The sequence below is a fragment of the Cricetulus griseus genome, chromosome 2, assembly GCF_003668045.3.
Source record: "Cricetulus griseus strain 17A/GY chromosome 2, alternate assembly CriGri-PICRH-1.0, whole genome shotgun sequence".
In the NCBI taxonomy this organism is placed as follows: domain Eukaryota; kingdom Metazoa; phylum Chordata; class Mammalia; order Rodentia; family Cricetidae; genus Cricetulus; species Cricetulus griseus.
In genome coordinates this window covers 325,844,909-325,860,465 of record NC_048595.1, presented here as the reverse complement: position 1 = coordinate 325,860,465, position 15,557 = coordinate 325,844,909, and the positions used below count along the sequence as shown (strand labels likewise).

At 39.5% G+C, this 15,557-nt stretch overlaps 1 protein-coding gene across 1 annotated transcript in view; it reads left to right on the top strand.

The window, feature by feature from the left end:
* The window catches only part of Zswim6 (zinc finger SWIM-type containing 6), a 167,172-nt gene that overhangs the window by 108,135 nt on the left and 43,480 nt on the right, over positions 1–15,557 (top strand). Inside the window, 2 exon segments of the mRNA XM_027401515.1 lie at positions 5,941–6,089; positions 10,111–10,261. Coding sequence (XP_027257316.1) covers positions 5,941–6,089; positions 10,111–10,261 — 300 coding nt within the window.

The window sequence follows — 15,557 nt, the reverse complement described above, 5'->3', positions numbered from 1 at the left end:
GGATAAGGCGTTTGCCACCAAGTTTGAAGACTTGAGTTTGATCCCCAGAACCCACATGATGGAGAGAACTGACTTACACACACACACACACACCCCAAAAAAAATCAGTGTTTGAAATGATAGTTCTATGAAAGTAGGTCATGGTAGAGTAGAAGATAAAGAATTTATTTTTGTTTGTTTGTTTTTTTAAAGGCAGTGTTTCTCTGTGCAGCACTGGCTGTCTTGGAACTTTGTAGACCAGGCTGGCCTCGAACATAGAGATCCTCCTGTCTCTGCCTCCCAAGTGCTGGGATTAAGGCGTGTGCTACCACCACCCAGGTAGAAGAGAAAGGATTACTTTTCATCCTGAATTAGAGCTCACAACTCTATGGGCCAAACACAGCAGAAGTCCACTGTGATTGTCTTCATGGGTCAGTTTAAAATGTGCAGGATGATTTGGTGTTATCTAATCCTGAGAAGTGACAGCATTCACAGTGTGAGATAGTTGTTTCAGTAACAATCTTAAAATATGCTTCATTCATAATGGGAGAGGCCCACCCTAGTACCTTGCTTTATATTAAGGTCCACAACTTGCCAAGATACTTAGCATTCTCCCAACTACAGAATCCTGTTCTTCCCTCTTCTTAGTCCAAAGAGAAAAAATCCAATTCACTTGGTCTGAAGTGGTGCCAAAGCATGCAGTATGCCCTAGGAATCATGGTTCTTCGTGCCCATGATTTCTCCCTTGCTTCTTCCTTGGGTGTCACATTGCCAAGGTGTGTGGTAAATCAGACTCACAAATACCTATCTGGGAATAATAGACAATTAGCTGTTTCACTGCTCTCCTTCCTCCCCCAGTAGATAGTTTCCTCCCTGTCCCATGGTTTGCAACTGAAGAATTGAACTTTAGCAATAAAATACCATAAAAGATTGATGATATATTGCAAATATAGCATTTATAATTATGAGTAAGAAAACCATAGCTTTTAAAGCTTTTAATTTGTAGACATAGTGATTCTGGTTCCTGCCCAACTCAGGTTATTTAATAGTAAATATATAAATATATGAGTTATGTTTCTCTTTCCACCTTCTTCCTGAAGGTAAATGCTTAGAGTGTTGTCTTGGATTATAGAAGACCATTAATATGTAGAAATAAATTCTTCAGCTCTTGCAATTTTATAGGATGCCAAGTCAAGCACAGTCAAGTGTACAATCAAGGCATATTGAGATTTAAATAGTTAAACCCCAGTTTTAAAGTTCATTTTAAAATATTTGTTATTGAATTAGCTAGCTAGTGAATGGTGCTGAAGATTGAACCTACCGTCTTTTTTAAAGACACAGTTTCTCTGTGTAGCCTTGGCTGTTCTAGAAATAGCTCTGTAGAACAGGCTGTCCCCAAACTCAGAGATCTGTCTGCCTCTGCCTCCCTAGTGCTGGGACTAAAGGTGTGGGCCACCACTGCCCGGCTGAGCCTATGGTTTTACATGTGGTGAGTAGACAGTTTACCATAGAATTATATCCAAAACTTAGCTTGAAAACTTAACACATGCAGTTATACTTTGGAGATAATTATCATTGTTGTAGATATTTAATCTTTTGGCCTATAATGTATGTGATATATACCTTGATATGTAAAGAATATCAAGTAAAATCTTATACCCATTGGTAATCTTTGCTGTCATTCTTATAACTAAGGAACCAAAATTTTCTACAGTGCATCAGCAGACTTCTGATTTTTATTGCCTGGTTGGTGTCTTTATTCCTGTATGTAGAGTTTTGGAATTAAGATGCAAGCCTGAGAAGCATAGGTAGTTTGCCAGGGGGTACATACTCTTTCTAAACTGTTCCTTGAACTGACTGGAATTCTAATGAAGGCTTAGAACCATGCTTTTCCTTTGAATTCATGTATATTCTTTGTAGATTTTATCCACGGGTCATTTTCTTCTCTAGTGCCTTTCTCCTTGCCATAATATTATTGGGTTAATTCTGATACTAGCATGACAAAAACCCTCAAAAATGCTCAAATCCAAACCAGGTTTTGTAAAAATTTGGGGTGGGTAACACAGTATATTCATATATTTACTAGTTTTTTTCACCACTAGTTATATCTCCATTTTTGCAAGAACTAGTGTGTGTGTAAACATAAATGATTTCTCAAAGCAGTTTTAAAATATAATGTATTTTAAAACTTATTTTTTAAGTGGGAGGATGAAATCATTAATCACTATTTAATCCAAGTCAAGAGTGATTCCTGGATTCTCATGTTATATGTTGCTCTTCGCTTGGAATAATTAAGAATTGAGTATAGTCTGCAGTGTGTAGAAGGTTTCTCAATGTTGATCACTTTGCCAGTTCAGGCTATAGAAGATGATTTTGTTTGCTCTCATTCAAGTTCATGTCTACTTAAAATACTTGGATTCCTGTGGCAAACTGAACCCTACATTTCTGCCGTAGAGTTTTGCCCTCTGCAATTGAGAGCCCTAGGTTGTGACACAGCACAGCCAGTTTCTGACCCCAAGCAGGCCTAGGTGTGACTGAGAACTGTGTACTGAGGAGGGAGTCCTAGCAGAGCACACTACAAGAAGATAGACAGAGAGGGACAGCTGCTCTGACAATCCACATCGTCAGAAGGAATAGTAGAAATGAATGACAAGAAGCCAAACCTGAGATTTTGGAGGGCGGGGGTAGTAATACATTGGGGAGCACTTAAAAGTTGAGACCCTGGAGTTTCGTTGTTTGGAAAGTGCCTTCTGATACATTTCCACAAAGAACCTACAGCTGTCTTTCCACAGAGGGTACATGTGAGAAGGCCCCAATAATAATCAAAATGGATGGATGGGTGAATTAGGGACTCCTAGATCCCTCAGAGATACATTTGTAGACCTAGGAGTTACAGTAGCATTGTGTCCTTACAGCTTCCTGTGAGATGAGAGTTGTGAGAATAAACATACCTGTAATCTTCCTTGGGAGGAAAATAGGAAATCATGTATGTAAGGATACTTAACAATGGTTTTTTAGCCTTTCAAAGAGAATCCTTAGCTGAGACAGGAGCGGGGATGTGAGTAGGTGGGCCTGACAGGAGGACAGCCACAGAAGGCAGGATGGGATTGGTTGGCCCAAGCACTGTCTTCTCATCACCCATGGGAGATGTCACCTAAAGCAGAAGAGCAGAGGAATGGCAACACAAATCCATTACTCAGGAAATAGTAGGGAAAACAAACCCCTCACTGAGAGAAAATATTTGCTCCCCCCCACCCCCCACCCCGCTTCTTTTTGATTCTTTCCTCTTAAGTGTTTGGTTCCCAGATTGTTGTGACAGTAGGGGCAGATAAAATCCTCATTCATATACAGCTTGGACATCAGCCTAGTTGCCCAGTCCCTAATTAGAGCAACTTCTCCCTCTTTCTGGGAAAGTGTTTTCTCTCTCTCTTCTAAGAGGACACTCATTCCCATTGCCCTCTCTGTTTTTCCTCCCAACATTTAAATGTGAGTCTTCACAGGGCTCTCTCCTGGGTGCCTTTTAAAACCTGCATTGCCTCCCATAGCATGCCCTCCTTCCTGATTAATATCCTTTGCCCTCCTTTGTCCTGTCTCCAAGGTATTCCAGATTCACTATATTTAAAACTGAACTCCCAAATTTGAGCCTTCTCTTTGTCAAGGAATTGTCCCATATTCTGTACAGTATCTTAATCTAGACACCAATGCCTCTCCACACCCCATGGTCCCTTACATGCTTACATGTTCTTGCATCTGTGTTATCTTTCACAGATAATCATAGTGAGATAATGCATAACTTCTTTTCAAAAGCCTCATTGTCACCATGAAGTTAGTGTCTTTACATATATTTTTCTTCTCTTTACTTTCCTTCAACGATATTTTCAGATTAGTTATACTCCACTGTACTACATGGAGACTGTCCCCAGTCATTTTTGTGGCTGCATAATTAATATTCATGGTAAGAATGTTGCAGTTGATGCATGTCAGGGTGAAGAGTATTCCATCCTCTACTTCAGGTAATGTCCTTCTGAGTTCCTATGCATTGTCCCAGGGAAGCAACACTGAGCTCCTGAGCTGTGAAGCCTGAGAAATTTTGTTTCTAAAGGATTGTCTTGCACTGCTCTGCCCTGGCCCTCTACTCTCGGGTTGAGTGGACTTTTATTTCTATGTACTGTGCTTCTTTCTGCCTAAGGCCTCTGCCTCAGTTCTTTTTTTAGTCCCTCATGTGGCCCATCCCTCTTTCTCCCGCCCTTAGTGGACTTCTAATTAGCTTCTAATCTGCTTAAGGCAGAGCTCAGCTCATTGCCATTTCCTGAAGGTATTTTATTCTGGCAACCCATGGTTAACTCAGAGTACGTCTTCCAAAGACTGACCTGAAGGAGCTGTCATCAGTCAGCACTATACATACATATGTCATGTATTTGTATTATTATTATTGCACTGCTTTTTCTCTTACTCAACTGTGCTTTCCAAATAGTATATTGCAATTCAACTATGGTAAAGAATTAGTCTAAAGGATTATAACAAGTCATTCAAAAAATGAAGTAAAAAAACAAGTATCGGGCCACTGCATTTCTGCTAAGGGTGTTTCTTTCCAGTCAGAATTCTCAGTTTAATATATAGTTGTGATCATATAAACACATAGATGAATAAGCTTATTAGGCATAGTATAAGTGGTATTTAGTATTGTAGGTACTAGACTTAAAAACAGGTTTTAAATTAGTTAAGAACGGCAATTCCATGTGTTTTGAATACCCTTTTTATCTCCATGGCTTGCCAAGAGGCAGGCTGACACTGTTAGCACTGTGGATATACTGACTAAAATAACAAACAATAAATGCCACTTTTTAGGATTTGTCCCACTGTGGCACTCTCAGAGTCAAGCAGACCCAGTTTTTAAGGAGACATTAGTGACTCTTTGACCAGTTAATTTTACATTTGATTATTAAATGACAAGTGACATAGAATCATATCTATAAAACTGTCTAGAGGCTCATATGGATATGAGACATCAGAAGTGAAATGTTCTTGTATTTAAAATCTTATTTCTTACAGGTCTTAGGCCTTAAAATGCCATTTTTTATTTTCCTAACAAATAAGGAAGTTTAAAAATTCTAAGTATCTGAGTAACTTTTAAATTTCTAAGGTAGCCTTCAGTCACTGGGTTTATTACATAGCTGTTGTCTTTTCTGTATACTTCAGCAATAAAATATTTATGCAGTTGGCAAGGTAATACTACAACCTGAGTTAGTACAACAGCTGCACTGCCTGCTCCCATGTGTCTTGATTTCCCTTTTTAATCTTTAGTTTTCTGCAAGTAAAGACTTAGGTCAGCATGTTGTTTTTACAGTAGCAGATAATGGTGAAGCTTCTTGAGTTAACACAGGGAAGAGTGAAGTGCTATGCTGAAGTCACTCATTCTGTGTTTTCTGAGTGTCTTTGAGAAATATTTTTCTAGTATATCCTACATAGCTTTTCCAGCATCTTGTATTTACAATAAAAAGCTTTCTTTTTGTTTGTTTGTTGTTCTATTTTTTCGAGACAGGGTTTCTCTGTGGAGCCCTGCCTGTCCTGGAATTAGCTCTGTCGACTAGACTGGCCTTCAACTCCCAAAGATCCACCTGCCTCTGCCTCGAGTGCTGGCAGTAGAGGTGTGTGCCACCACCGCCCAACAACTGAGTTCTTTAGGAAACTTATAAACTTCTCTTTTTAAACAGGAGGCTCTGCCTCTATAAACCGGAAATACCCAACCTCTGCATAGTCTACATTTGACTAAGTACAGGTAAGGAAGGTCTTGGAAATCAAAGGTGATTTGCATTTACTTCAGTCATAAATCGGTATGTATAATTGAAACTGAGATTAACTTTAAAAGTGTCTAGGCAAAACCAGAATCTGTTTATTTCCAAATTTGTTGTCAGAACCTCCATGCGGTTTTAATCCCGCACATGTCCCTTTTCTTTGTAGGTGCTCCTGACCCTACGGCAGGTGCTAGCATCGACGATGAGAACTGCTGGCACTTGGATGAAGAGCAGGTGCAGGAGCAAGTTAAACTGTTCCTTTCCCAGGGAGGGTACCATGGATCCGGGAAGCAACTTAACTTGCTCTTCGCAAAGGTACGGTTGTCTGTTTGGAAGGGTTCCAAGTATGAGAGAACATATGGTGACTCTGTAAGAATCTGTATGGAATAGGATGGAGATTTTGAGCAAGCAAACCAGTGAAGAACCTGTATTATAATACAAACTTTAACTTGTTTAAGTGACTTTTTGCAGCATGTGGGTGGCATTTTGATAATTTGTTACAGTTTTTTTTAAAAAAAAAAAAAAACTATTGCCTAGGTGATGGAGGTACACGCCTTTAATCCCAGCACTTGGGAGGCAGAGGCAGGCAGATCTCATGGAGTTTGAGGCCAGCCTGGTCTACAGAGCAAGTTCCAAGATAACCCGGGCTGTTACACAGAAAAACCTTGTCTCGGAAAACAAACAAATCCCCAAACTTCTTTCAATAGTAAAAACAAAGTAAAGGCTTTAATGTTACTTGATGTCCTTAGAAGTGTTTCTTTTTCTAGGTAATTTTCCTAATTTTAGACTAAACATGTCTTTTACACATACATCTTATTAATGTCGATATTTAACGTTACTTACAAAAGTGTGAGTTAGCTTCATAGATGTCAAAGTTCTACTGTCTCTAGTGTATAAAACTAACAACTTTGGGAAATTATTTGTCAGTTTTCTCATCTGTAAAACTAATAGTAGCATATCTCTTCCTGATGTCTTGATAAGACTATTAAATAATGGTGTGCTTATTTCAAATAGTAAAAATCGATGGCCTGAGAAATTCCTGGTATCCTTAACACAAGTTCTTTTGTGATCAGAAGCTTTCCAAAGCATTTGGTACCATGACATCATTTCTAAATACTGGATGAAGTGCTTTTTAAAAATAATCCTGGGGCTAGTGTGATGGCTTGGTGGGTAAAGTGTTCCCTGAGCAAGCATGCAAACCTGAATTTAGATTCCCCAGAGCCCACATAAAAGCTGGGTGTGGTGGAGGCATGCCTGTAATCTGAGCCAATTGGAGAGCTCCAGGTTCAGTTACAGACTTTGTTTTAAAAGAAAGAAAGAAAGAAAGGAAGGAAGGAAGGAAGGAAGGAAGGAAGGAAGGAAGGAAGGAAGGAAGGAAGGAAGGAAGAAAGAAAAGACAGATGTGGAAAGTGATAAAGGAGTACAAGCTGCATCAGCCTCCGCTCTATGAGCACACGTGCTTGAGAACCTATACATGAACACATATGCACACCCCTCCACATACATGCACACAAACCATTATATTTCCCTTGAAGGTATGGTCATTATTGTAGATAAATGGATTTAAGTTATTTTTAAGGGAATAGTTAACTTTATTAATTGATGCTTTTGTTAAGCTTCTCTAGTATTCACAAAAATTAAAAGTAATGGGTTTATATTTTGTGTGTGTGTTTTTCCAAGCAGGGTTTTTCTGTGAAGCTTTGGAGCCTATCCTGGCACTAGCTCTGTAGACCAGACTGGCCTCAAACTCACAGAGATCTGCCTGCCTTTGCCTCCCAAGTGCTGCGATTAAAGGTGTGTGCCACCAACGCCCGACTGTGTTCATTTATTTTTAATGAAGGAAGTTTAGCATGGATTATGTTATTGAACATAGTTAGAGAGTAATGTATTCTGTTAAAACAATTTATCTTACAGCTGTATGTAGATTATCAGGTTTACAAAAGTTGTGTATATTGCAGTGCATTTAAATGTATAGAGACTTCACACATGGTTTAATTGTTGCATGATACACAGGTACTTTAAATTTGTCATTCTTTAGAGTTAGTGTTCTGGAAATGTATTAACTATAGACAATAGATGTACTTGAGTTTGATTACTAGACATTTTGGGTTTATATCCTTAATAGTTAGGCATTTATTTCATTATTGTTGCTGAGTACTAGCATAGAAATATATCAGTAAAGTAAATCAAATCCATTAGATTTTTTCAGACACAGAGGAAGCATTTCACCTTTTCCATGCTCACAGAGCATATTGTGACCCTGCCAGTCTGCAGTTGTTATTTGTGTTCCTATGTGTTACATATGTATTACATATGCATATGAAGTAATAGCAACACCTATTTTGGAAATGTATAAATATAACATTTTTAGCCTTAAGGCAAATGTGGGTACTGATTCCAGCTGTTACTCTTGTTCCTTAGGCAGTTGCTTAATTTCTCTGAGGCTTGGTTTTAGAATTCATGAAATGAGTGCTATAATCTGGTCTAGTCCACATGCTGTTTGGAAATGGAGTGGTGAGCATAGATACTTGTCAAACTCTTGAGCACAATGTCCATCAAATGACAACTCCCTTTCCTCCTGACACCACCGCTTGGTGACTTTGGGTCGCTTTCTGATTTGGGTTCAGGGAAAAGTGCTTGTAGGTTCTCAACAAGGCCTGGGGGAATTCAGGGCTTGTCTTGGCGCAAGCCTGAGGTGGAGGGTCTGTGGTCTTTGGAGTGAGTACAGCATTGCAGGTGAGCCTCTTTTTTTTTTTTTTTTTTTTTTTTTTTTTTTTTTTTTTTTTTATGCCTTGCCTTTCATGTCAAATCCTGAAAAAATAATCCCCCTCCCAACCTACAGGACCCTGCTCCAGTAATTTATCACAGGGACAACTGTCGGTAAGTTAGGGCTCTCATTTGTGTAGTAAGCATCATACACTTTGAAGTTCTATGTGTTCATTTATGGTTTCCTGCAGACGGATTAACCCCTGTGTTTCTCTTTCCTAATTCGGGAAGTGCAGCACAGAGAAATGAGTGGACAGTTCACAACTTGAACTTGAATGTCCAAGTTTAGTTATTAAGTCAGAGGCTGATTTTTGTTGTTTGTTTCGGTGCTTTGTGGAGTCTTAATAGAGTGAGCACTCTTAAACCTCCAAGCTCTGTCCAGCACATCTTACCACTGCAAAGCCTTCTACTTTGCATGAGTGTGCACAGTCCTTTGGATCCACAGGTTCTTGCATGGACAGAGAAACCATCCAGGGATCGAAATGTAGTTTAGTCTGCAAATATGTTTGCATTTGATAGAACACTACAGATTTTTCCTTTTTGTCACCCTTGGGTGATAACATGGCAACAAGTATTAACATAGCATATTGTGTACTAATAACACTATACTGTGTTGTATTGTATCATAAGTTAATTTAGAGGTGCTCTGAAGTGTTCTTGTAGGGTAGATGTATTAGAATTTGGGCAGCTGAAGATTTTAGTGTTTTCATGAGGTTCTGGAACCCATGGTTCCTTGCAGATGACTGTATGCTGCTACTCTCATGTAAAATAATTGAGCAAGAAAGCTTCTGTATTCCAGCAAAGGTGTGCCATCACTCTTGTTCATGGGAAGGAACACCACCTTGCTAAAACCAATTTTCATCAATTTGTCAGGTTCGGGTGCCTTTTTCTGTACACTTCTGTGGTTTGTTGAAGTATGAATTAGCTAGTCACTATTTTTTTGTTTGTTGTTGAGTATAGTTTGACCACTAGATAAAAGGCAATTGTTGAGGGAAACCTTCCAAACTTAGTCCAGGTGTGATGTTTCATTCCTGTAATCACAGCAGTCAAGAGGCTGAGGCAGGAGGATCATGAGTTAGAGGTGAGATTGAGCTATCGAAAGACCCTATTTCATAAGCGTTCTCTTGCTCTCTCTTTCTCTTTCTTTCTCCTCCCTCTCTCTCTGTCCCCCCCTACACACACACACACACACACACACACACACACACACACACACACACACACACGGCATTTTTACCCTCTGTGAAACATGGCATAATCATCTTTATCAAATGCGAAAAACATACCAAAACATTTGAAATTGAAAAGTTGGAAAACTTCATTACTGCCTGTGGCTTCTAAAGCATAGTTTATAATAATTGATGGTGCCTTTTTCTCATTACATTGCAGTTCAGGATGCAGAATGGTTTTTCATACTTTTGTATTCTTTAGAGGACTGATGTGAAGGCTTCTCTGTCATACACACATACAAATACACACCCAAGGAATAAAAGTAAGTTGTTTGTCTCTTGTGTTGCTGTTATTTATTTACTTATAAACTTTAACGTTTTTGTTTTGTCTTCCCCACTAGGTGCGGGAAATGTTGAAGATGAGAGACTCCAATGGGGCCCGTATGTTGACCTTGATCACAGAGCAGTTCATGGCTGACCCCCGCCTGTCACTTTGGAGACAGCAAGGCACTGCGATGACTGACAAATATAGGCAGCTCTGGGATGAGCTTGGTAAATGAGTTTCCTGTCAAACTACATTGAGCTGTGTATAGATAAGACCACAGGTGGATATTTAAGAACATGGTCCTAGTGTGCAGGAGAGAGATACTCCATCAAGCCTATGTCAGTGTGCTTTGGGCAGATGTGTAGGAAGAATAAGAACTCAGTGTTTGGAGAAAGCAGCTGAGCACAGCCTGGGAGAGCCAGCTCTGCAGAGAGGGCACACAGGAATCTCCCTTTAAATACTTGGTATTATTAGAACAAACGGTGTATATTGTAGGATCAGTTACTATTCCATCCCAGTTTCTGAGTCTGCCTTTTTTTTCCCCTCATTGGAATTCTCAAAAGTGATTTGGATACTCACTATATTTTCAGCTGTTGCAGACCTAGGTCAACCATTGTTCTTGAGAATGTTTCCACATGGCAAACTCTAAAATTTGTTACCCAAAATCTCTGGTTATTAAAGATGCAAATATAGTAGGTAGCTGGGGAAAAAAAGACACTTCTTGTCATTCAGCATGAAAATACTGGGAATGAGTCTCCTTACCCAATGCTCATAACTACAGAAATAAAGCAATACATTTGTTATCTTGTCTTTCTATTAAGAAATGTATAGGGTACCAAACATTGTATCTCCATTAGTTTAAAAAGAGGTAAATGCTTCCTGCATATGTAGTGTCAGAAAAATTCCTGATGACTGGTGATGAACCACTCACTACTTGATGCATTTTGATCCCAGGCCTAGACTACCTCAAGAGGGACATTTGTCTAGGAAGGTCCTGCATCATCATAATGGAAGGCACTTTTGAGATGAACTATTTGGAGACGAGGAACCTGAACCCCAGGGAGGAGATTTCTTTAAGTTAGTGAAATGGAATAATTAGGATTACACAATGAGCTACTAAAAAATTGACTCCAGAGTTTCTTGCTTGTTCAGGAACTTGACTGTAGGTAGAAATTCTGGTTGGTTTGTTTCTATAGAACTATGGCTGCTATTGTCAGATGTTAAGATGTTTCTATTAATGTTTTTCTCTAGTCTAATTTTTTAAAAATAGTATCCTGCATCTGGGACTTTCCTTGGTTTTCCTGAAATATCAATAGTAGCTTTCTCCCATTCAAATTTAAATCAATCTATAAAAACAGTAAATGTGTTGCAGTGAAGTCTGGGACACATGGTGTGGTATTGAAGAACATACATGGTTTAAGTAAATATTTTTGCAGAAAACAGATTTAGTTTTCCATATATAAAACTTTTTTAGGTTATGACTTCATAGTACAAGATGAATTTACTAGTTGGTTTGTAAAGGTTAAAAAGCACTAGCATTAAAAACCAATAATGGAGCACTGGAGTGATGGCTCAGCAGCTAAGAGCATTCACTGCCTTTCCCGAGAGGACCTGGGTTCAATTCCCAACACTCACATGTCAGCTAACAACTATCTGTAACTCCAAGATATGGCACCCTCTCATAGACATACATGCAGGCAAAACACCAATGCATGCAAAATAAAAAAAAAATTAAAAAAGCAACGGAGGGGATAATATAGGGAAAAATATTGGGTTACTAGTAAATGTATAAAAATGTTAAGCTATGGTGCTTAGAAATGTGAAAGTACTATTTGTACTGGGTAGAAAGAAAATGCCACTTGAATATTTTGGTTACCAAAAAAGAAAAAATGCAAAGAATATTGTTGAACAAACTTTACAGTGTTCATATTTAATCTGTAGTCAGATCTTAGCTTTCCAAATTGGCTTTGAAAAATGTGTGTCAAGACTTCAGTCGGAAATAGAAGTTCTCATTGGGTGGAAAATTTGGGCAGCTGACCCTAGTTACATTCTCAGACAGGACTGTTTAATTAGGACCCAGGTTTGAGTCAGGTTGTTTGATTTCAGACCAGGATCAAGAATACACGTGCACAAAACATACTCATACTTGTACAGGTACCCACACTCAATGCCACACCTTCCTCCCCACTCCCCCCTCTGCCTTTCTTCTTTCTTACGCCTCCCCACCTTGAAATCATTACTAGACTAGTGAAATTCGTTTGTGTGCTCTGATGCCAAGTAGAGCTCACTTGCCATTGTAATGGGATCTAAGTTTTGTGAGGACTCCCCTATAGAAGTCATAGTAGCTATCACATCTTAATATTTGTTCACCAAAAAAATAACTTAAAGTTCCTTCTTGACTACAAAAGGAAAGTCTTTTGCTTCTTAATAAAATGGGGGAATTTGACTTTGTGCCCCTACCCACGGCTCACATTGCTTCAAGGCTGTGCTCTGGAATTAAATGCTGAGCACTGCCAGATGCCAGACATTGAGAAGAGGCTGAGTTTTGTGGGCAAATGGGATCTGCAAGTTAATTGGTGTTTTCTGCAGGCTTCTGGCTGTGAAATGAAATTGGAAGCCCTTTAGCCACATGGATAATACAGGACCTGAATACAAATGTCACATGTCACCATCAGGACCCACTGTGAGACAATAGTGTTCCCACTCCAACATTGCACCATTACAGATCATTTAAATATGGGGATTACATTTAAACTAAAAGCCCCATTTGCCTTTTACTGCAATTTAAATGTCCTCTTAGCAAAAGCTAAGTGACAAATTAAATGAAAAAAGTGCCCACATTTTTAAAGCTGTAATGCAAAACAACCTTTTATTGCTTCTCATGTGCCACGAATGAATCATTATACTTGTCAACCCTAAACCAAGCCATAATTGGAGCAGCTCCTGTTATCAGAGTGGGGCCGCTCCGTGACAGCTTAATAAAGCCGAAACTGTTAAATTAAATCCCAGATGCTTAACTCCTTAGCACCAGTGGATGCGATGGGTCCATCTCTGGCCGTGGCCAATACACCAGGAGAGGAAAAAAGATTGCTGGCATGGATGCTTCCGTGTGATAAGTGCACAAGTATCATAGCCAAGTAACTCTTCTTCTTGGCAAAGGATTTGGAGCCATCAGATTGTCAGCCAGAAGATGACAGAATCGTTTTCCTAGGACCAGATAGCCCCCTTCCCAAGATTTGTAACTTTCTGGTTATATGTGATTTATGAAACTTCACACTGTTGATGCTTCAAAAATAGTTGAAAACAGCACATTCATTTTCTAAACTCTTCCTTTTCACATAAATATGTGCAAAGTTGTTTTGGGCAGCCCATTTCTTCCCCCCATTCTCCAGCTAACTAAGAGGCTAGTTTTCCCCAGGACTTCCCAATATAAGTACCTGTGATCCTCGTGTGGTCTGAGCTAATTTTTGTGATTTACTCCCTGATTTTCGTAATGTAGGATCAAATAGATACGGATGCATACCATTAAGACCTTGCTTATTGCACCTCATTCACAGATGCATTTATCTTGTGCATGAGTCTAGTTTTTTGTGTTTTTTTTTCAGATAATTTTACTCTCTGTGTGTGATGTTCATTTTCCTGAACACATGGCATAGCTCTGAAGATGAGTAATTTGGAATCATAATCAGCTATGGGGAAAAGTCTGTATTGCAATCTTAAGACAGAAAAGCAAGCTCTGTGGCAATAGTGGAGAGGCCGCCTATTTGATCAAGGCCGTGCATTTGGTAGTCAGTCAAACACATGCTTCTAGTGTTTCACTCTTTATTAGTGACACACATATTTTCTGGTAAGCAGGTTCTAGAAAGTCTTGTGGACCAAAAGAACAACCCAGTGCTGACTTGTGGCAAGCACACCTACTGTTAGCCCTAATGGCTGCCGGGTCACCCCGCTTAATTACCTTGCACCTCTTTAGGGGAGATGGGAGAGTGTATAACCTCTCATAGGCTTTGGTGGGTCTCTTTCCTTAAGTGTTTTATAAGACTAATTTTACTTGGCAACATAAAGTTATAGGTTGTGGCTGCCAGTCTATTAACACCTAATTAAAATGGATGTCATTAGAGGAAACAGTTAAATGCAGCTTAATTACAGTTTTTGTCACATGGAAAATTCTTAACTTTTCCAGTGTTGTATGTCTTTCCCCCACATTTGAAGCAGCTTTCTCTTGGAGGCAAATCATGAGCTTTGCTGTCCAGTATGTGAGCCCTCCTCATAGGAGGAAGATGAGCTATGAGGGCAGAACAAACAGTACTGAGTTTGTTCATGTATTCTTGAGAACAAGGTGGTGGCTCTTGTAATTCTTTTCACATCTTCTCATCTGGGGACTGACTTCTTTGTGAGCAGAAGCTGGCAAAGTCAAGCATTCCTTTCTAATTCTAATTTTATTTGAAGCATAAAGCAGCAACTGTCATGTTCCAGGGTCAGGTGTGAGGCTGAGTGGTAGTCTATAGACCCAGGGCCTTGGAATGAGGGTAAACTTTTATTCACCAGTAGAGAATGCAACCCACCAGTTAGAGTCACATTTATAGAAAAATACTAAAAATGACCTGCTCCCTGGGCCCAGAAAGCTTTCTCATCTGCAGCCCAGACACAAATAACAATTCTGCACCTACCCTGTTATCCTGAAGTCACACATTCAGAATAACCCTTTTAATTTAGAATGCTCTTTGTTCACAGCCAGAAATAAAAACCTAAATGTTCCTGTTCTGGGGAATGCCATCTTACATATCTGAACGCAGCAGGCTTAATAACTGCCACCCTTAGTTTCCATGGTAAATTCAGGTTGAGAATGGTTATGAAACCATTAATGAGATGGTTAAGAAACCATCAAGGAGTCACTGCTTCATGCAAAACTAGAAAGCCTTAACAAAATGACTTGTTGTTACAGGGTTACTTTGTTATAGGGTCATGGAGCAAACCACAGTCCCCAGAAAGCCCTTGCAGCAGAAAGATGTCAGTGCAGACTGGGACACCTCTGTACAGGTGTTAGAGTAGACTTCAGGTCTAATGAACTGCTCATCAGGGCTTTCTTGTCATCTTATCAGTCTGTCTTCCCCTGGGCTCAAGAAGGATACAGCTTTACCGCTACATATGCTGCTGGTGCCTCCTTCTCCTCCTTTTCCAGAAGTTTTATTTCTGTTGGCACAAAGCCGTATATCCAGAAGAATAGACACACAGAATCTAGATTTTAATGTTAACAGCAGTACTGATAGTAAAGAGGGAATCAAGACTTTCAAGCATCAGGAGGCATGTAAATTAAAACAGTTACTATGAACCAGGAACTGACCTGAGTGTGGTTTATAAGGTGTCAATGGGAAGAAGTGACAGCAGAGAAGTAGGGCCAGTGTCCCAGGAGGGAGAAGTAGTGTGAACCAAGACAGGAAGACTCAGAAAGGTGTTTACTGTCAAAGTAATAGCTCTAAGCTCTCCAATCCAGCCTTGTCCATTGGCATTTTAACCTAAGAG